The sequence below is a fragment of the Adelges cooleyi genome, unplaced genomic scaffold (genome assembly GCF_023614345.1).
Source record: "Adelges cooleyi isolate 19-005CV unplaced genomic scaffold, UGA_ACOO_1.1 ACOO_flye_CR_arks_rails_tigmint_CR_PRNA_1, whole genome shotgun sequence".
NCBI classification, from domain to species: Eukaryota; Metazoa; Arthropoda; class Insecta; order Hemiptera; family Adelgidae; genus Adelges; species Adelges cooleyi.
Genome location: NW_026095751.1, coordinates 7911836 through 7935863, shown reverse-complemented (window position 1 = coordinate 7935863; position 24028 = coordinate 7911836). Strand labels below are relative to the sequence as shown.

The 24028-nt window shown below is 32.0% G+C and overlaps 1 protein-coding gene across 1 annotated transcript in view; it reads left to right on the top strand.

Moving 5' to 3' along the window:
• LOC126839270 (calpain-1 catalytic subunit-like) overlaps positions 1–24028 on the top strand; it is a 74048-nt gene that overhangs the window by 21597 nt on the left and 28423 nt on the right. Inside the window, exon 3 of the mRNA XM_050574515.1 lies at positions 15617–15686. Coding sequence (XP_050430472.1) covers positions 15617–15686 — 70 coding nt within the window. The remainder of the gene's footprint in view (positions 1–15616; positions 15687–24028) is intronic.

Genomic DNA, 24028 nt, shown 5'->3' with positions numbered 1-24028 from the left:
TAATTAGTGTAAGTAGACTTGAGAACCCACTTGAAAATTAGAAGGAAAAAAACCCATATACATACGTTATTTTTGTATCAACGTCCACGAATAGTATATTTTTCATTTAGTCCTTGTTTTGATTTTTAAATTTTAGCTCGACAATATTATAAGATGTTATACTTAGAAAATAAAAATATTATAACTTCTAATACTACAACTACTATAACTTCAAACAAATAATACCCGATTACTACGTTGGGAATAGTGGCCTACTCAACTAATTTTCATTTTCTATTAACCGACTAATTAGTTTTCGTTAATTCACTTTTTCCAACCGAATTGTCACCATTTTTTTCACCACAGATGTCGATTACAGAATGGTCGTGGTCCATTAAAAACAATAGAAAAAAGTGAATACTTTTACTAGTTTAAACAAAAAAAAAAAAATGAATAGTGCAAATGTTAGTGTTTACATCCTCAAAAACATTGGAAAAATTATTTTCCTCGCTCCGCTCAATTTTATTTTTTGTTAAAAAAAATAAGATGAATAGTATACGGTCTATTTAATTTTGTTACGCGCTGATGTTCAGCTGCAGTTGTACTTGGGTGTTCGAATAAATCTAGAATACTCCATAATACGACACAATACACCATAATACAATATATTATGGCATGGATGTCTTTTAGCAATTATTTCGTTATACACATAAAGTTCAATAAAATTTTGAAATATTTTCTTTTTAATGGGTAATCGACTTATAATCGAATACTGAAATGAAAAATATATTTTGAATTTTGATTTATAGTAGTTTTATATTTACATAAAATATAAATAAATATAATATTATTAATCAACAATTAATTAAATAAATATAATAATAAAGATTTATATAAAAATAATTAAGATTATTAAGAAGACACCACACCCGTTGCATCCGATTTGCGTGCAAATGATAAGATTTGAAAATCAAAAAAACCGAGTTGAATACGGTCGAGGTCGTGACTGAGATGCATGTGGGGCAAACCTTAGGTAGATCCGAGTTGCGTGCACAATTATACACAGATAGGTAGTAAATAACATAGTTTTTTTACTGTATCACCTCTACATATTAAAAAATACATTGTGTAATATCGATTTAAAGCTTATTAGTTAACACTAGAAGGGACGGTCTTGAAATGATACAATGAGGATTTAATAATATTTTAGCAAAATATTAACAATCAACTTTAACATAAATCTCTTAATGACCCTTACGTCAAGCTCGTTTGAGCATAATTAATCCGGAAGTTACTTAAAATATTAAGTTTGTTTAAATGCATTTTATAAATAAAAAATAAGATATATATGTATGCCCAAACTTGGGCTAATTTATTTTGTACTCTAAATAAGAGAATCGATGGGGTACAACAGTGAGAAATCAATGTTTAATTCGAACCAGCAGTTTGAATCGTGCCTATTTTTGTTTGCCGATAGATTTTGTTTTTACTTAAGTGTCGCTCTCATTAATGATCACGGGCAAGTAAAATTATAATAAGCTACAAACTATATGCGCGTTCACGTACTCGCACGCCGGCGAGTACAAAAAACTGTGCACATATTATTATATTATTGTAATAGTCGGTGCATGTGATTGTCATTTGAGTCTGCGGCAACGTCATACACACAAAACCGCCGGCATAGCGCTTATTATCATTTTTTTTTCTTTTTCTAAAAGCTGAATTATTCAAAACCGCGTTTTGTTATATTATTGTTCGGTCCCGAACTTCGACGACGATGTCGGGTCATGTGTGTTGTGCTCGGGTCTTTCGCAATATAAAGCCCATGTAAAAGTAATAGGGAATTTTAAACACTTCCGGATTTTAAAATCAATCTGTGCGTGTTGCAAAAATTAATAAATGTACACATTTTATTTTCTCGTAGATAGAGTTCAGAAAAATTAACTTTTATTAAGTTTATGAAAAATAGTAATAAATTAAAGGTTTACTACTTGACTGTGTGCTGTGCTACAACTAGCCATTTTGAGGACACTGACCTTTTTCAGACATGAAAAATTTTAAACTTTATAATCACTTGATTATAAGTAAACCGCTAATATTGTACTATTATAAAGCACTTTCTATTGTATCTTTTACTTCATTATCATTTTCTTGTCACGATTTATCCATATTTAGGATAGAACAGTATATAATGTATCAAAGCATGCCAATCGATATTTCCAACGAAAACGTCCTAATAATTTTTCGATATCACTATAATTTTTTCTGATAACAAAAACACATTTAATTTGCATAAAGTTATATTTTATATCAACGGCTAAACAGAAATTCTAAATACTAGAAACGCTATCACTTACGCATCTATACTCGAGTCTGGAGGGACTAATGTTAAAATGGGTGATCACTGATCTCTAAATAATAAAATCAACAAGTACTGTTTATTGTATTGCGCACGGACGTGATAGTATAGCGTACACATGGCTATAATGTATTACATGTACACGGGTCTGACGATACGTGTTACGTTGGTCCAATACAGAATAAATATGGGTTACTATTGATTCAATTGTGATGTGTAAGGAAATAGAAATAATACGTATAATATTAATTACTAACTGAAAATATTATAATATAATAACAATATACATTAAATTATATTTCTTCATCAAGACATGAGACCAACAGTTCCCCTAATTGGTTCAAAAAAAAAATGTTCTCTTCTATCAAACTTAAGTTAGAATAATGACAAGTTTATACATACATCTAAAATATAATACCAGTGAATCGACTGAGGTGAGCCGGGAGTATGTCATTTTATAATATATTTCCAAGTCGTATATTGCGAGTGTAGAACACAGGAGCATTTCCTCAGAGTCTGACCGTTTCTGGTCGTTAGTGTACACAATATAATGTAGTTATATATGTGAACAGTTGCTAGCGGACTGCTTTGCTGTTACTCGTGTTGTCATTTAGCGACGACCTACTTTTTTTTTTACTTTACATTTTTTTCCACGACTCGGCCGATTACGCTAAAATCGGCTTCGTGAGTCTTATCAGTGTAAATGTATACTACAAGAGCGTGTACAATTTCCATTTAAATACGTACCAGATGATAAAAACATGAACGAATGTTTTACATAAATTTGCGATGGGACTTTCGGTTTTCGAATATCTTCAGCGAGAGTTTTTTTTTTCTTCAATATTATACACATTAGCGTTATGTACAGTAACGGCACTACTTCCTGCGGTTCACACATAGTATATATTTTACCCATAAGTAGCGCAATTACTTGGCCGTCGTCGCCTCCCGTTATGTTTCATTACCGTCGCCGCCACCGCCGACTCATTTACAGATATTATATACTAACGTATACGTTTGACGGCAATTTGTAATGACCACCTACACCTATATGTAATTGATCTCGTGTGTGGTCTTAAGTATTTTTCAGAAATCGCCGAATCCGCTTCGCGTTTAGCGAGGAAGCGCTAAAAAATCCTTACAGCTGATCTACGTACTAAGTATATATTACAGTTAAGCGTCGTCTTCGCCGTATACTATACATCCTAAAAGGTCATGTTTTTCACATTATTTTTTAGAGTTAAATCAATCTTCACAAAATGCAGTTACAGGACCAATTTTAGCTCGTAGTCTCGTCGAGCACTTGTCGACTGACGAATTGGTATATTCGCTACTGCCACTTAACCTGTACATGTATTACACTGAATTTTAAATTTTCATATATTTTTAGAGACGGCGCTACTTTTGTTTACGATTTTCTTCGTAGAAAGTAAAAAGAGTAATGTTTTACTGCAAAGTATTACTATATTTTCGCACTTTTTTAAATGTAAAATAAAAACTTCTCACACGTTTTGTCAAAATTACATTCAACTGGTGAGATGTGTACAACTGTTAATTGTAAGTATGTGTGTGTTTGTGCATCATAGTGTGTACACTTATCTAAAGATTGCCCGCATACAATGACCGCTGTGGTCATGATGGGTGACCGCAGACGGTGCTGGATCGCCGATGAAGCGTATAGTAAGCGTAGTGTTCAAAAGACTGTGTTCTATTGTCCGAATTCAACTGCATGTAATATGAATAGTATACTCTCTAAATACGGGCGACAATTATTATTAAACTACGTTCACTGGTACTCTTCTTTTTTTGTAAGCTGTTCCGTTTCGATGAATCCAAGTTGGACAGTTCATGTGCGCCCCCGCAACAAGTGTTTTTTTTTAACCAAATAAGTATGCTTTTCTTTTATTTAAAGAAAAAAATAGGCGCTTTTCCATCGTCGTCGTTCTGGCATATCAAATAATGATATCTATATAGTACACGTGGTTTTACCAATGTCATAAATTTGCTTCTAAAAAAAAAACAATATGCGAATTTTACACTTAACCTGCAGTGGTAAGGAAAAAAAAAGAATATCACGTGCCAAATTAGATTGCTCTAAAACCGGTAGAACAATGAACAATTTGTTGTTTTACATTATGTTTTTTTAATTATAATGTGAAATTTAATAATAATTCATTTTATTGAGTACAAAAAAAAACAATGCTCAGATATTCTTATTGTTGTCTTAGGATGAACTTGGCTGGCGTGGGATTAATATAGTACACATGTTATTTTTTACATATCGTTAAAGAATCTCGCGTTATTTATATTGTTTTTGTTTAGTATACTTAACCTATTATCCACTCCTAAAATTATCATTACAACACAGTGAGTGTTCGAATTTCGAAATGCATATTGTTTGGTTAGAATAACAATTTTTACATTTTTCTATAATTAAAATAATAAGCCATTGAATATATATATATACATATTATATGTATATATTGTATTCTACGAAATCTCCTTCGAACTTGGAAGTGTTGTTTTTTAGGGCGCCTTCGGTGTTTTAAGAAAGGCTCTTGATTATACATAATATTACTTAGCGTTAAAGTCTTTCGAGAGTGCCAGCGTACAGCTAGTATGTTACTTTGATTTTGCATATCAAAACGACTACGTTGTTGATCTTAATGCCTATTTCGGCTGTATTCTAAAATTCTGTTTAAAATATCAAATCGCTTTGAGCACAACGTGGTGGTAAAAATAAACTATAACAAGTCAAATCGGATAACCAAGCCTCTGCATGCGCACACCGTATACATTTCCAACGTTCCAAAGTTTAAAATGTTAAATATAAATATGTCATATATACTTAGCCGTGTTGATCTTGCAACGTCTCTATACATGATAAGTCGGGGAGTAACTTGATATTTTACAAACTGGTTTTGTACAATACCACTATAATATGTATACGCCAGACAACTCGGACAAATGCTGTATAAATATGCAACTATTTATAATCTAATTACTTTTCCAATTAGTATGTTTTTAGTATAAGCAATCAATCAAGCTATACTCTGCAATTAAAACATACAATTTTATTTCAATATAGCTCTTTTGATTTATCATTAATTAGTTAAATCTAACTTAAATTAATTCATTTAACTTATAAAGCTAATTAATGTAACCTAATATTGGCTCAACTTACTGACCATTTATAAGTGTTAAAGATTTCATGGATTAAAATGTTATGTGGATAACTTCCGGATGCATCTATGTCTTCAGTTTTTGCAAGGTAAATAACATTACTAGGTACTTGTGTTAGTTACTATAACTTCTGGCCTTAACGATAAATAACAAATATTCAGCGACACGGTAGTGGCGTCGAGCTAAGTAAAAAAAACAAAGCTTAACGCTCACGAACTGTGTATATGTAGGTATACGAAGCAGAGTACTCCCACTTAACCCTTGTAAATTTTAACATTATATCGGCCAACTATTGCAAACGAACGGTTAAACAAAATTGATCATATAAATGGTGTTAGTAAATTGGGAAAAATGGCGTAGACGTGTAAAGACTCTATTGCAAAATTGCATTGGTTGAATACTTTTTTAGCTACAAGCAAAAATGTAATACATTTTAGAGACCTCGAGATACTTTTTCATTAAAAAAAAATAACGTTCATGAGTTGTTTAAAATGGGAAACGGCGAGGATGCCTAACTTAGGAGTCCCTACTACTACTACAGCTGCACAACTCAAACGGGATGTTTGAGGACTGATGTCAGCGGCCAGTCGACAGCAATTTCTGTTAAACCATGATTTATACTGGTGATAATCTGACACCTGGACAGGAGAATTTTCGACTGACCCAGATAATTTTACTAACGGGTAATTTGTATAACTCTATACTTTGTAATAATAAGTAAATTCTCCGTGTCATATTTACTTTTATATGTATAAATAAAAATATTCGTATGGCGTATTTGACCGGGAGGGCTATTGCTAACTTTATGCCAGTTCGGTCGCCGGAGGGCGCATGGCATTTCTGCCATGTTTATCGGGGGTTGATGGTGTGGGTCGCCGCTAAAAATCCGGGTGGTCACCCATCCGGGTTCAAGCAGCAACGGCCACAGCTTAACTTCAAGTGCCATGCGGCAGCTGAGGTGTCCACTGCGCCACACCGCCCCGTTAATTTTATATGTATAAGAAAACTATACTGATTTCCCAACATAAATACTTTGTTAGCTTAGTGTAAATGGTTACACTACACATGGTATGCGATATAATATAGAAACTATAAGTTAATACCAAAATGTCGTCTAAGTTATATACATCGTTACCAAAAAAAAAGCCAGTACATTGAAGTCGGGGGCACTATTTTTAGGTTTTTTCTCGACTTTAATGGGTAAGGGGTGAACTTCTTAATTTGTGTCCTAATGAAGTACTTCTCAGGTAAGATTTCTGATCTATTGACTTGACAGATGAAGATTTCCTATTCGGCTGTTTAAAAAATATCGTAGGTTATTCGTTTTTTTAAATTAAGAATAATTTGCTGAAAATTTTGACTGACGATAACTAATTTTGAATACATAGTTTTAGAGTTATTAAAGTTTACAATTTAGGACAAAAGGAAGGGTGGCGAGAAGATTTATTTTTAAATGCGCGCATTACCCAGCCCCACTCCACCTCACGTCCTTAATTTTAAACTTAAATAACTTTAAAACTAAGTATTCAAAAGTGGTTATTGACCAGTAAACATATTCTGTAAACTATTCTTAATTAAAAAAATCAAATAAATATATATGTTACTATTTAATTTTCAAAAAATGTTAAAACTCTAGCAAATACTAAAAAAGATAAAAATTTGAATGTGTTCTAATATAGGATAGAATGAAAATGTTTTCAAAAAGAAACACCACAAAACTGGAATTATTTAACTAGTATAGTAAATTAATGTAGGACGTTGAAATAATTATTCGGTATGTACAATTAGTACATACTACATATGAAAACAGTAATGTAAAAATCAAATTTAGTTTACTAAGTCGGAAATAAAAAAAAACTTAGTAGGAAAACCTAAACCTCTAGCAGTAAACTAAATTTTGAAATGTACATATAATATTTATGGATACTAGTATTTACACAGGTTATATTTGTTTATAATAGTGTATAGTATTTAGATTACATCATGGTATTTACATAGTTTCCATGTTATATTATGTTGTATCTTTTAACACATTTGTTAAAACATTTTTTTTTTACTTAGTGACTATTTACACTAGGCTAAAGAAATATTTTTGTTGGGATTTTAATAAAATACAAAGTAATTTTTTACATAATATACTGATGAGTGATGACTATGTGCACTAAGATGGCTGCAGAGGAAAACAAATTAGTTTCATCAATAAAATCTGTTTGAGAGATTTCTAGAATTAAAGGACGTCCGGATCTGTTCTATAGATATTGTCACAATATATTTGTGATTAAAGGTCTATAAATCTTGGGTATAAATTATTGTTATTACTGTAACTACATTTATATCTTAACTATACAATACTAATGGACATTGTGCATTGAATTTATCTTTACATTAACAGGGAAGACCATTCATAAATTGATCGCACAACCAACAAAAGTTGCTTTCGCCGACTACCTTATTGTCATGTTGACTTTCTACTATATGGACAACTACCGATTCCAGTAGTAAAATATTACGTGTAGCAGATCTGGTGGTAGCACACACGAATTTGTTATTTTCGTAACAATATTTTCATACAGCTTTACTAAACAACAATGAACTAAACCTTTAGTATTAAGTAGAAAAAATAATAAAACTGACATTAAATGAAAGTACAACCGCCGTTTCTCACGAAAATCGGTTTAACATTGTCCCAGTTATGTGTTGAGATTTTCTCTTCTCCTGTTATACCGTCTGCGGCGGCAGCGCACGTGTTCGCAACGTTAAGAAGAGATTATAACCCTTTTTTTCTTACAATATCAATTTTGTGTACCGCGAAAATTCAAAATTAATTAGCCGATTCCCATGACATTTTTCCCATGATTAAAATAAAAACTAACTACTCGCATTTGCAGTGTAACAAAAATACATTTTATACTGCATTATAATTAGTCCACGCGCCATCTTGTTATGTTTATTTTTTTAAATATGTGCCGCGACTAGATAATTATTTTCTTTAAAACTTTACGATCTCTTATCAAAACCACGTTGCTGTGTCTAAACATGTTTTTTTTAACGGTACTCGAATATAAGTCGACGATGCGATTATTCGCCGCAGTTGGTTTTTACAATTTACACTTATAAATGGTATGGTTGTCGTATATCACATGCGTTAAGGTAGAAAGGATGCTAAAAAAAAACGTAACGACTCGCAATTGTTGTTTCAATCAAAACCCAAATAAGTATAGTAATTATAATGTTGTATAAGACACGCAGTTATAATTATTGTCATTAGAAATACTAAAACTGCTCAAAAACATGCTGTACATAATATAAATGTTTTTTTTACAATTACTATTGTTTTAAATTATGAAAGCAAACCGTCATAATAATATGGAGAAAAACGACATGCGTTTTATTTGTGTGGCGTATGTATATGTTACACAAACAGATTAACTACATTTTCACAAAATAAAAATGTAATAATATTATTATTGTGCAAAGTTTGTATGTATTTTTGTACATATATAGCGCTTCAAAGAAAAGAAAAAATACCGATTTTTATTTTAAAAACAAAAAACATCTTAGCTATAGTTATGTTTCGGTGAAATGATTATTTTTGTGAAAGTTGTATCTTTTATATTATTATTATCGACGACTTTTTGCTTATTATAATGTCCGTCAATTAGTTGAAACGTTTTGCTCGCCGCAATATCAGATTTCTATACACCCAAGCCGACCCACGTAAATATAGGAATCAAAACGTGTAGAACATGTCATTTTTTAAAATTTACCCCGGAGAGTTGTAATCGAAATCTCAATAAAATATAAATTATTGTATTCCGTGGGATGTCGCACATATAATAATAATATGTAGAACACTCGCAAGCATGGTTTATCGCTTTATACTTTATAGTGCATCTGATACATGATAATTATTGACTTTTTATCTTGTAAGTCATTTTTATGGAAGTAATAATATATTTAAAAATATATTCACTATATGCTTCCGACACACGTTCGTCGTTCGCGCTTATATTATTTAGTATTTCTATGTGTGTATATTATTTGGTATACACGAGCATCTGTTCTTCTAAATCCAATGTAATGCTGTTTATTAAAATAAAATGTAATAAAAATAAATTTGTATTCAGAGGCAAAGGATAAAGGGAAAAGTATCAAAGTATCTTTTTTTTTCAACCTACTTTTGTCCAATCTATATCTTTCCCTAAACAATTCCACGTTAACTGTGTATTCATCTTCCGGAAAACCTCTTAATTTTTAACTCTTTCTATCCAACGGCACTTTTCAAAAGCTTTCTCACTTTAGCCTTTTCGGCCTTGTCTTGGTATTGTCCACGTCTCAGCTTCATACAGTGCCACATTACACACATACTTTTTGATCAGTGTCCAAACCTACTGCGTTGATATAAGTATCATCAAGTTTTAATTTATTACATCAATCGATTAACAAAATGTTGAATACATATTGTCATTATAAATTTATGTGTATTCAATTGATATCAAAATGTATCAAGAAATTAATTTTTAAAAGCGAATCCTTTTGTATTCTATAGTTGCGGGATGTCTAGACCCTAGTCTAAGCAGTTTAAAGTGGAATGTGTGGCGTCTTTTATACATATTCTTGAACATGTACAACGCTCTGTATCCTCTATATCTATAAAGAATCTACTTATACTTTTTTAAGTTGTGTATCCAGTATCTTGCGTATAATATCTATAATATAAACCACAGTATTTTTAAATATATACATATGCATCTTTATACACTCTATAGCGACCATTCAAATTCACTGTTTGCTATGTTTATGGTTATTATTATTAACGTTTCGGCGTGTAAGTCATGTAGGTACACATAATACAAATAATAATAATATGCAAACGTTCTACTCGCGTCTATCCTGTCGGCGGCCGTCGTGAATAATCATATCCCACAAACATCCAATATTCCCGTCACGAGATCCGCGCATTGTTCATCATGTCGTGTTTCGAAGTGCCCGTGACCATCACCAACACCGCTATATACACATATGTACAGTATTACACGAGGGCACACTCTTAAACGGTATAGAACAATAATAAAAACATTACAAGTAGAGAAAAAACGACTTTTTGCACGCACCGCGCCCAATCCCATTGACATCAGTTATTATTACCGTCTGGTGGATGACATGTGACCTCAAGTGTTGTAACCAGAAGCAACAGGCGCCCGCAACAGTACACAATATTATTGCGATCTTAGACGGCGACCTTTTGATAGTACTATTTTGATTTTGATTTACACTAAGCAGTGTATGTCTTACACGAAAGCCGGCGGCGAATTGAAAACTACACTACAACACAGCTTAACCGAAAACCACTAGCGCGCTACTTCAGAAACGGGTTACACTGACGTTTGGTATACGCCTCTTCAATTAAGTCTCATTCGCCTAGGAGATGCACACGAGACCCGAGTTTAGATCGGTATTGATTCGCGGAAGTCTAACACTGCTGACCTCTGCGAACAGAGGAGAGAGTGTACATCGTTAAAAGTTATCTACTAGCAAACTTGGCGAATTTTTTTCAACTTTTTGATTTGTTCTTTCACGGATTTAGTATATTATTATATTGTAATAACTTTATTTAATATTAGCTTATCTAATATTACTGGTTCGGTAATATACATGCCATAGGAACTACAGATTAAATCGTTGCGAGAACATAGTTTTTTTTTTATGCGCGGTGTATAATATTTTGAATGTTGATTGGATTTTACACGCGTGCACAGGAACAATAGCCGATTGTTGTGTCTCGACCATAATGTCCGTGATCGATGGACTTTATAATATAAGAACAGTTGCACACCCACGTGGAATAATTGTGGTAGAAAAAAATAAAATATTTTAGCATGAAAGTGTATTCAATGCGCCGTTAGTGAAACTGTTGGCCGACCAAGTTGGACGTACATTAGGGCCACCCTGATAGACAGTCGGTTGACGGCAAAATAACATTACAGAGTCCTTATACTTACGGTACCTATGCCTAGTTAATCCAGAAATCGTGTGCGTTTCTCTGAAGTTTTGGGCCGCACGCGAGATCAAAATGATTTTGCATGAGTTTCGAAATGCCGGAATTCGCATTAGGCCGCGACTTCGCGTGTTTGCTTATAATATGTTATTATTATAATAAGTTAGCTGCGTTGTTAATGTTAGCTTGTGTCGCGTTGCAATACCCATTATTACACACTATATATATTATATACAGTAACGGCTGATCTAGAGGTCATCCGCAATGGAGCGTAGAATTTGTTTTCTTTAAAATTGCACTAAAACTTCGGTGTAGTACTGAGAAGACATTATAGCTTTTCAGCGTTTCTCAATTCCTTGTTTTTTAATTAAACTTATTTAATCACGCTGGGTAAGGTACTAATTACTTACAGTTTTTTGCGTTATAAGAATTATACGGGTTTAAAGCTAATATATATTATTATTTCCGATACTTAATGTCTTTATCTACAAATATTTATTTTACTTTAAGTATTTTCTATTTTCAATCTCTAATTACTATAACTAACTTGCCGTGAGCTGTTTGTGGGCTTATGACTTAGATGTGTATAGTTCATGTTCCATATATTTTGTCTTCTAATTTTCTCCAAAACTTCCCCTTATTCCCCTTTTTGCGCCGCGCCAATGAAGACCCATCGTTTACTTTTTAACAATATTATTTTGGCCAATTTATATATCCCTATATTTTTTCTCTTCTTTGTCTTGTAAAAACTGCTATTTTTAATTATTATGTATTATATTTTATTATTTTTTATTAGCCTTATTATTATGTATTATTGCACTATTATTTATATCTGGACTATGCCCGTAAATTATTAAATACATAAATAAATATTGTCTTCGCACTTCTTTGCTGGTACCTAACGCATTGAACTATACTAATTCCGTAGGCGTCCTTGAAAAAGTTGTAATTATAAAAGACTTGCAGTATCGTCTTAAAACTCGAGTTAGTGTCCGTGATAGATTTCTTATCGTTGATTCATCTGATGGATGTTATTTCGTGTTACCTGTAAAACTTAAGAACTTGAAATAGCTCGGCACATGTTGTGTGCCCGCAGTGGTTTCCTTATTATTATTATGATTATAGGTAATGTCTATTGTATATTACTGAATTTATTCTCTTGTATATGTGCCGCGACACATATATTATGCACCTTTCTCTCCCACGTTCACGTTTATTCCTTGTATACATGCATCGGAGGCGGCTATTAGCACACCAAGTTTTAAAACAAGCAAAAATCGCCGTTTCCAAACGGTCTCACTTGTACTACAACTTACACACACACAAAATATATCCAATAAAAATAAAACAACACGAACGGGTCATAACAATCTATAGGTATGGTAATATTGTTGTTATAATATTATAACTATTAGTATATTTATTCAAATGAGTTTTGATAGGTTTTCAGACGATTACATAATATGGCGGTATCCTGTCGTTGTTACGTTATACTATTGTGGTTCTTATAGCAAAATGACGATAGTATTTTAAACTTTAGCGAGCGCAATAAAAAAATATATGCTTCAGTTTTACATGACTTGTAAACTGCCACCGTGGAACGATTAAATGGAAAATAAAATTGTGAAGACTTTGTATCACGTGTTTTTTTTTTATTGAGGCGTTAAATATTAGTATATGAATGGTGCCAAGAAGGGGCTGGGGAGCTTAAAGACTTAGCACACAAGAAAATATTTGTGTATACATAGTGTTATTTTCTTTACTAACTTTGAAGTAGTTAAAAAAAGTGGATGCATCATATAATGAAATGACGAAGTAGAAAAATGAATAAGGAACTTGTGACGAAGAGACAAAATCCAATTTTTAACCTTTTTTTTTTTTTAGTTTTTGACTATTTAGGATTTAATTCACATTTGTACACAACGTTTAAAGTCTGAAATGTTAGTAATACACTAAATAAAAATATAATCCGTCAAATCTAAGAAATTCATGGTTGTTTTATTTTTTTGTTGACCGATGATAAATCTAGAGTACACCCTAGGTGTCTGATACTCATCATAATGACTAAACGCAAAATATCAATTTTAACGCATTATACCTACTTATGCGGTTGTTATTGTTTTGCCGGACGATTGCTAGGCAATATCCTTTGTACCGGAAGCGACAGAATCGTACGCGGTGTGTAGGTATGTGCACCGCGCACCGTGACAGATCGATCGGCATTCCGTCGGTGTATATATATATATATATATACAGTACACAGTATTGTATTATTTAATATTATTTTAAGTATAGGAAAGAAAAAACGCGATAATGGCCTTCGAGACTACTGGAGGAACATTACGGGCGCGCTCTGCAAGCAGCAGACAAATAAAAAAATATAACACGGGGTAGAATTGTATTTTTTTTTAAATGTTTTACCGAGACATTTCTTTCGGCGCGTTTTTGCTTCAAACTCGTTTCCGTCGTTCCGTAATAATAATTATTCTCTCAGTATAATAGTTAAAAAAAAAAAAGCAGTGGGGGAAGTAAAATAGTTGTCTCGAACCGAAGGTATAAGTGCGTTGTAGTATCCAAGTCGTAATATAGCGCTTAATAGTAATTTTCATGTGGTTATGCAATTTTAAACACAAGTCCGCCAAGTTATGCATACTCGACCCGTGGCCATCACGTTACTATAACATGCATTTAAACATAGGTACACTATGCGATATATGTAAAATTTTAAACGGCGCTTATTATGTTTGCTAAAACCGTGGAAATACTTTTAATAATATATTCTTATAATACGGGAGTGACATCGTGAACTGCGCATGGTGTGGCGTGACCGGAAACGTATTATAATACATATTATACATGAGGACAGGTGGCGTATGGGTCTCATGCCGCCGTCGCCGTAACCCGTTCAGGCGCTACAAAGAGAACAATAAAAAATAAGAAAAACAAAACGTTATTTGCACACACACACACACACACGCGGGTCTTCATTACAACCGCATTGTACTTTTTTTTTTCAACATTAAACGCCTACATCTGAGCCGAGATCGCAAATAAAAAAGAAACACAAAACCATCTCGTGCTCGGATATATCTTTTACATGATATATTTATGAGTATACAGCTGGTGCAGTAGCTATTACCCGAGTTTTTCTTCTATTGTTTCTTCTCATTTCGCGGATCTTATAAAAATATAATATAATACGTTATGTGGGGTTCCCTTCCGTTATCGTGCTCTCTGGTCAACTATGCTAACATAAACACGAGTCGCGTTCGAAAGTTCTCATAGACGACTCTACTTTACACGGTTGTTAAACGTAAGACACTATTTTTCCCTGAAAATAATTACAGTTCTAATTTTTTTTTTTTAATGAGTCATTTTAGTTAATATTTCAACAATATTAAACCATATTCGAATTTCTATCTTTTATTGGCAAGTGGAGGAGTGGCCGAGTGGCAAACAATCGTCCGGTGAAAAGTAACCGCCAACCCCTCTCCGGTGACGGACTGACGACCCAAACCGGACAGCGAATCCGTCTAGAAACTATCATCTAATGATGGCAGCGTTGCGCCATAAAGGCCCCCGTTAAGCTTGATGATGATGATGATGATATTGGCAAATCTAGGGTTCTATCAAGTTTTGAAACTTGAAAAAGCGGCTGAGTAACTTTTTGTAGTTTTAGGCGATATTTAGAACCATTAAAAAAATTACTAATTGATTTACAATTCTTATAATGTTTAACATTATTATACTAAATACAAGTAAAATACGTGTATAGTAATTGGTCAGTTTTTACTTGGCAAAATGTGACATTAAATTAAGTTGGTCAAAATGAATAATTGATAATTCCAAAACTATTATCAAATAAATTGTTGTTAGATATTATATGTGTTGACAAGAATATTGGAATGGAATCGGGAAATGCATCAAAATTTGACACTTACAATTGATCTTTTTATAATTTTACTTGTTTTTCTAATATTAGTGTAAAAATTAAATGCCGATACTTCATTATAGATACAGCAATGATCAAGTCATAATATATATTAGTCCTTTTGTTACCTCTATAATGTCATTATAATAAGGTTTTTGTGTTGCAGATGGGATTGTCAGGAACATATCGAAAACGAACGGGGTTAGGCCCGAAGAGAAGATTTCCACCGTTTCTAGGTAAGGCGTTAGACGTTTACGCTACTTTAAAATCCATAGTTTTGTCTGTTACAAAAGGATAATATATGAGAAATAACTTGGAATATTAATTACAATTAAGCCGTTTTTATCTTTTAAAATAAAATCGCATCACGCCAAACTATACATACAAATAATTTAAACTTTAAAAGTAATTAAATTAATAATATAAATAGTTGGTAATAGCCTCCAGAACATATATGAAAAATAGTTATGATATTTTACTTGAGTACAAATAAAAAAAGGGTTACTGGATTTAATAAAGTGAATAAACTAAACTGGATTAACTGAAGTTAACCTTAATAATTTCGATGTAGATGGTTTGCCGAGAGGTTTTTTTTTAATTATTCTATAATATAATATTGAACGTGATATATACACTATATTAATGTACAAATTTTCAAAAGTCGCTGTAAATATGTTCTTTAAAATTTTTTGTTCTGCTCAGAAATGATGTGAGTTTTATTTAAATCGTGAAAACCAATTTAAATTGTGATTTGAACTATGTGAAAGTTGATGACCTAATATCTTTATTAATTGTTAATTATTTAAGTTATAAATTGTGTCGACTGTCGGCCCACGATGTATTTGAAAATAATAGGCTTTTGACGATTAATAAAATAATAATTGGCGTATCTTGGTTAACAAAAAAAAAGTGGTATCAATCTACAAAATGAATTTCCTCTACATCGAGCGCAGTTGAAGTAGTAATTTAACCTAATTAAATTAATACAACAATCAACCTACTCAAGCGTCAGATTTCACGATTGAAAATAATTTCAATAATAATATACTTAACATAGCCGTTTTCTTTATGAAGTTAAGCCGGCAGAGATGAGGGGCACGTCTTTGCGTTCAGACAGGTAATGTCAGATGCGACGCTTATTATTATGGATCATTAGTCGTTATACTATGTATGTATAGGATTTTGATTGGCTTCTTTATATATTATAGTAGTTATAAACGCGTCCGAATTATGCACTAATAACTGTAACTCGCGACGAAAACCGGAAATATTCACACGGTGGCCCTGTGCATTCTGTCATAACGTGCACCGAAATCCATCCACGTACTTACATCTATTTTATAACGCTATAACTATAAGTAATACGATTCCCACGGAATCCGGTGGCTGTACGTTTTCGTCATACCGATTTATTTCAATGTGTACGTATATGTATAATAGTAAATATTATAATATATTGATCAGTTACCGTAGGTGAATTCTTCGGAGCGGCCAATCCGGTACACAGAGATTACATTAAAATATAATATAATTTACATGCCGTGCCTGGTCAGGCGGCAAAAGAAAAAAATATATAAACCCATTTACAATAATATTATTTTTAAATAAATTGTTATATATGCGAGTGTATATATTTTTGTGATTATGCGTTACTTTATATGTATGTGCACGGTAATGTATCAAATTGTGGTACACATAATATTATAATAATATTGCCCAGCCACATATACACCCATTGACAGTACATTCGTACTTGTATTTAGAGAAGTCGATGTCCGCTGTGCGTTTATCAAACAGTTAGTAGCAATCACATCATCATCTTATAATATTATTATTATATGCGATTACAGCTGCTTGGGATTACAGCAAAAACGAATGCACTAAGCGTGCAAAATATATAATGTTATGTGTACACAGTCATGTACGCATAAACGTATGTTTTTTCGGAAAACTTATATCCGGTTTCCGTTACACCGTGAGAGAACGCTTGAAATTTGAGCAAAAACATTTCATTTCGAGTCGCTATAAACTACATCAAGAAAAGTATACTTGCACAAATGTATGATGTTTTGCATGTATTACATTATATTATACATGCAATTTTCTTTATTTATGTTTCTTTTTTTTTTAAACTATTATACCCTGGCGGCTGCCTCCAAAAATTCCGAAATAATAACCGATATGCATCAGTCTGATGGCAATGTATTGTGATAATAAATAAATAAATACAATTATACTAGTTAATTAAATTATAGATAAACAGTTGTTTTAACGAGTTCAACGCACAAACATATTCAGGAAGGCAAAATTGTAATGAATTTATAATTGAGTTATAATATGGAATCTTTTCCCGGTTTAAATGCTCATGGTCGATAATTATGTAAAAAGTTGCTTATTAAAATATATTTTTCGCTAGTAGGTTAAGTCGGGTTTTGGCAGGCGTCGGTCCTTCCAGACGTCGATCGTCGACCATAACAATTGACACAATTCCACAATATGGTCAACTAAACTCGTTACAGTTAAAAAAATACGTATTAAAAAAAACGGTACTTATATGCTTGAATGTTAATGATGATTATTAATTATGTAAATCCGGTGCTAGCGTTTATAATCAGCGGATTAACCTCGCGATCATACTTATGAGCTCAATAGATCGAAAATTGACTATAAAAAAAATCGCGTTCTCCTTGTGAATTTTTTTATGGCCAGCAAAAAGACATAATTACCTGCGAGAATGCGCGGTCGTTAGCGTGTCGTACCGTTTATGTCATTTTTTTACCACAGTGTGGTTTATCAGTGGGCAGCTGCTTTCACCGTGTTGTTATATTAGCGTTATTTTATTTTCTTCCTTCTTCGGTGAATTTTTTCTCCAGGTTAATCGCCGCTACACACCGGCTAATTGACGGTGTTCGAAATAAGAAAAACTACCATCGCTGTGAAAACTTCACACGAGTTTTTTTTTATGACTTCGACGTTTTTCGTTCAGAATTGGAAACAAAAACAATCATTACCATATGTATAAACATAAAGATACTATGGATTTTTCTCCGCGATCAACCCAGTGGCACACTTATACACATACGTTGCGAGCAGTTATTATAAATAATTAGATACATATATCTAGACAGACACCCATATGTGTGTATATACCAAGCAGCAGCGTACCTGTTTTGCCCTATTCAATTGTTTGTACACGGTATATATTGTAATATACATCACATGTGTGTATATTTTTATAGTCCCGAAACACAATATGTCGGGTGATTAGCGTATAATAACTGTGTATTATTTATTGTGCGTACACGCACACATACATACTTAAAAAGAATTGTACCTTAACCATAGGTACGTATAAAGGAAAATACTGTAGCATACTGTATAGTATTAAGACCATAAGTTGGCCGGTACAAACGACGCATGGTCTTTGTTTTGGTATACCTATTTTGTAAGTACGTTATATGTACAATTTCTTTTAATCCCCGAAATATCTTTCTCGTATATGATATATATTATATAGAAGAGCGCATCGATAAGCGTGCATATATGGCTTAATGGGAGATTCTTAAGGCTGTATATTATAGGTCCATAGGTATAGCCATACTGGCGCGACTTTCCTCTTGGAGGCAAGGTGAAACGCAGCAGTGATATGTATATATACACACATACATACCTACTACATAAGTGGATGAATGTTTTCTTCTTGTTTGGTTGTGTTTTTTTTTATCGAGAAAAATCTGTTACTATACCGCCGACCCACGGACAATGACAATAATTATACGCGGTATGCCAGAAAAAAAAAAATAAGAACCCAACCGACAATTATATCATCCCTCGATCGGGTCCGTACCCATTCTACACTCCCATATTATTTATTGTACAGAAATCATAGTATAGGTATCCACTGAACGAACCGTGAGGAAAACAAAATATACAAATCAACAAGTTAAGGCTAGCGCCACCGTGTAAAGTTGAAAATAATAAGAAACAAAATAAATTATAATGCAGACTGAGAGTACATGCAACTAAGCACAGAAAAAAAATTATAATAATGATTTTTTTTCAGAATAAAATACCCTTCTTAAAAAAAAAATAGTCTAGGTGACACAATTGTATTAGGAACACCCATAAAAACATAATATCCCAAGCATAACTATATTTCTGCACTGAGTTTATTAGAGTAAAAAAATAGTTATTAAATTTTAAAGTTATAAAACAAATTGAAATTTAAGTTGTAACTTTGAAGAGAACGTGTCCTATAATAATAAATTGTAATATAACTACAATAATTTATAGTAGAATTACACAGCTATTATACATGAGTCGGTACCAAACGTTGAACTCGCGTTTCCTTTGTTAATTTATGGTAGTCGTCTTAGAGAAACAAAAATGATTTGCGCATTGTGCAAAAATAAATGGTACCTATTTTTAATAGGCGAGAAAAAACAAATAAATCAGAAACATCAAAACAGACGGTGATGGCCTGCTGGGCACCTCGCTTGTTTTTTTGAGGGAATTCCAAGAAGCGAATCTTGGGGGAAACTAATATCATTAGAAGTATAATTTATATACTAAATCGGTTATCTGGTCAAATGTTCAGTATTGCGTTATAATATTCTTCTCCGTAAAGAAGAAACCCTTGAACTTCTTGAGAGGACCTGTATCGAGCGTTGGTAACAAAGAAGAAGAAAGTTAGTAAATATAAAAACAAAATTTACATATAGCAATACTTGGAATATATACTTCGTTTATTGCAGCGATTTTTCGTTGTCTAAATAGAGTTAACACATAATGTGTGTAATAGATAAATGACATAACATAATATAAAATATATATATTATAAATAACGGTGTATATATATAAGATATATACACCGTTTTTTTTTTTTGGTTTAATGTCACATTACGAAAAATACTTCTCAGTTCTCAAATAGGTTTTTTAATACAACCATTGATTATAAATGTTATAATATTATTTTTTTAATATTTATTATCAATGATACAACGTATTACCAAGTATGAACTTGGTCATATTTTACTAGTATATGTCTAAGCATATACCAAAACAAATTTATAATATACAAATATATATTTTGTAAATACTTTAGATGTATATTATGTACCTCGTTTATTAAAAAATTAGATAGACGACGCCTAGGTATATTATACTCAGCCATTTTAGATTTCATGTTTCAGCTACGTTTAGCATAATAGTTTAATCAACGATTATTTATAAGTTTTGTATTGTTTACTGTTTTAATTTTGTACTATTGTATGTGTGATGGGTTCCCGATGAAATGTATTCAACTCTGTAGTCGATTGTAATGACGTTTGATGCGATTATCAATATCCGTAGTTCGACTAATCACAAGTAAAAATTAACACCGGACATATACCGGACACATACCGCGAACCATAGATATTGGCATTGATTGTATATTCATAGTATTTAGATACTGGCTATTACAATTGCATTGGCTAATATTGGTTATTTTTTTCTACCTTAAAATCTCAATGGTATTATTGAGCTTGAAAAATGAACTTGAGCATTTTCAAAAAATATAAATGACGTGCATCGTGCACATCACAATTGATGCTGTGTAATGTGTTGCTCATAAAATTCTAGAACCATATTCGGACTCTATACTTAATATACCACCTGAGATTATAATCGTTATTTTCAGTATGTTATTTAAGTATATATTATATACTAATGCACGAGTTTTTGAATCTGCATGTAAATTACAAAAGTAACGGCACACACAACCAACAGGCTAGACCAAACCGGGCTTTAGCTGTAGATATATACAGACATATAATAATAATAGTACAGATTCTTACCTATATAGTATATAGTACCTGTAGATATGAGTGGAGTGTACCCATCAGTGTTATTATTATATAGACGACAATAATATTATGAGATTACATTACAGTACGATGCGATGTGTTCGACGTCCATCATTTTTCGACGGTAAACCTGTTCGTTAATATTAATATGCTTATATATTTTTCAGTCCACGATAAGTCACGACCATAGCCCGACGCGTATAATATGTTAATAGAATAAACTGTAATCCGTTCGACTGTATCTATATATATATATACGAGGTGCACATGCATAGCAGAAGTGTGCGAACACTTTTTTGTTTCTTTCACGATATTATATGGATTTGCCGCCCTCGCCGTCGCTGTAGCAGTCATGCGTATACTGCAGTTGAACGTCGACGTATGTCTAATGTTTTTATTTTTTGAAATATTGCGCTTAGATATTTATAAAAAAAAATCACACGGTCGAATTCAAATAATCAATTTAGTCGAATTACACGGGGCCAAAGACGGTAGTAAATGGTAATCGAAACCGATTGCCATTTTCTCATATGTACTCGTTTTCCGTTCATCGCTGTACATCTGTATTTGTAACGCACATAAAGTTTTATTATTTCCTATTATACATTATTGTATGTGATCTCTGTAATTGATAATATTGTATGAATCGATCTGTTGTTTGATACAGTCATGATACAGGTAAATCACTTCAAAAAAATGTATATACCTTGCCAACAAAATAACAGCAATGCGCAGTTCCATTTAATACGAAGTAATAGCAGATATAAAATAAACTGTGGTTTCTGTAGTGACTATTATAAGGGTAAATCGTTACCAAATGTATTTCACCCCAAATAATACCCCATTTCACTTTTATATAAAGAAATTTGCTCATTTTTTTTTTACATCATAAAAGCTTCTCCGATATTTTCAAACCGTTTAAGTGGAATAAATGTTTGAAAATATTATAAAATCAAGTCAAAAAATTAGTTTTAATAATTTATGTTACATTCGTAACAGAACTTATGTATTGCACGATGTAATGTAATGGATTTTTTACAAACTTTGAATTCTTATTAATAATTTGTTTACAACATTTATATGTACATTTATTTATATTCATTAATTTTAATTTAGATTTCAATCGTGTATTCATAATGTATGTAATTATTTATTTTTATTCAAAATATGCGTAGTAGTACTAACTTTTACATATTTTATATTATATATATATATATATATATATATTTATTTTTAGTTTTAAAAAAAGTGGTAGGGCTCTTTGTATTTTAATGATATTCTAGTTTTAGTAAGTTACACGTACTTAAAAAAGATCTACTCATATTTTCAAATAGTTTAAGATATAAAGTCAGAGAATACTTTTGTTCTTTCTGATTGAATTAATAGTAGCTGCGGAAAAAAATACTTAATAAATGTAAGTAAATAGTCTTTTAAAAATAAGTAGCAGGTAGGTACATAATAATAGCAACATAAAAATGTATGCTGAGGCCAAAAGATAATAAAACAAAAATTAAAATTACAATTTATACAACTTTTTTTCGTGTAATAATAACTATGATTTATATATATATTATTTTTTATGTAATGTCAATTATAATGATTGATATTACAAGGGTACCCTAGTTTCTTATTGAAAAATTAAAATAATCCATAAAAAGGGTAGTTTTTTATTTTTGTTGTCAATGATTTTTCAAACTTAAAAATGTAAAAATCACCGCGAGCTAAACGGAACGGAATTAAACGATAAATGACGTGTTGTAGAAAAACGCCAAAACATTGTCATGATTTCCACACTGTGGTTGTCTATACGGTTTTTATTCATTAAATATTCAAATATATATAGGTACCTCCGTTTGTGTTATCCTTTTTTATTTACTTTTTGTATACACTTCTCAGGATCCGCTGTAGGTCGGCGACCTAATTTTTCGTACGCGCTAAGTATGTGTATTTATGAAATCCTTCTCCTATACTTTCCAAAGTCGTCGTTTGCGTTTCACCAAAGTGGTGTATCTATCTATTTTTTTTATAACTACTCAATCAACCTGACCTAACCGCGGCTCTTCAATTTGCTATCCTTCAGTTGTCGGCGTGCCTATCCGACTCTTTCTGTGCGCGTCCACACGCGATTGAATTATTATGTTTAGAGTAAAATGTATTTATTAAATTGTTATCAGCGTTAACCTGCGAGTGCCAACGAGCGAGGCGATTTAATATGGTATTTCTTTGTAGACTATCAAATGTATATTTAAAAGCTAGTGTAATATGTATAATTTGTCAAGTCATACTTGCAAACCGCGCTATTAGACGATGATAAAAATATATTATATGTTATGTACAATTTTATCGTTAACGATCGACGAAGAATGAGGATCGTGCTAAGGCTTATGCGTTTTATAACGAACACGCATCAAAATCGTATAAAATCTTTAGATAACTGCAGCTGTGATGTGCATAAACATTATACCTACATATGACTAGAACTATATAACCAGACGATGACAGTGATACCCTATCTCTGCTCAGTAGGTACGCATGTGCCAGGAATAGATACAAATTACGAAATAGTATATAATATTATGTTAATAACGTAATATTGTTGAACACAGTAATTTTAGTCAAGACATGATCTTAACCTAATAATATCTGATTTTCTATGCGAGTAAATATAAGCCTATTAAAATCAATATAAATTCTGATACATTTAATTGTGTATTCAATTGTTTCTAATAACA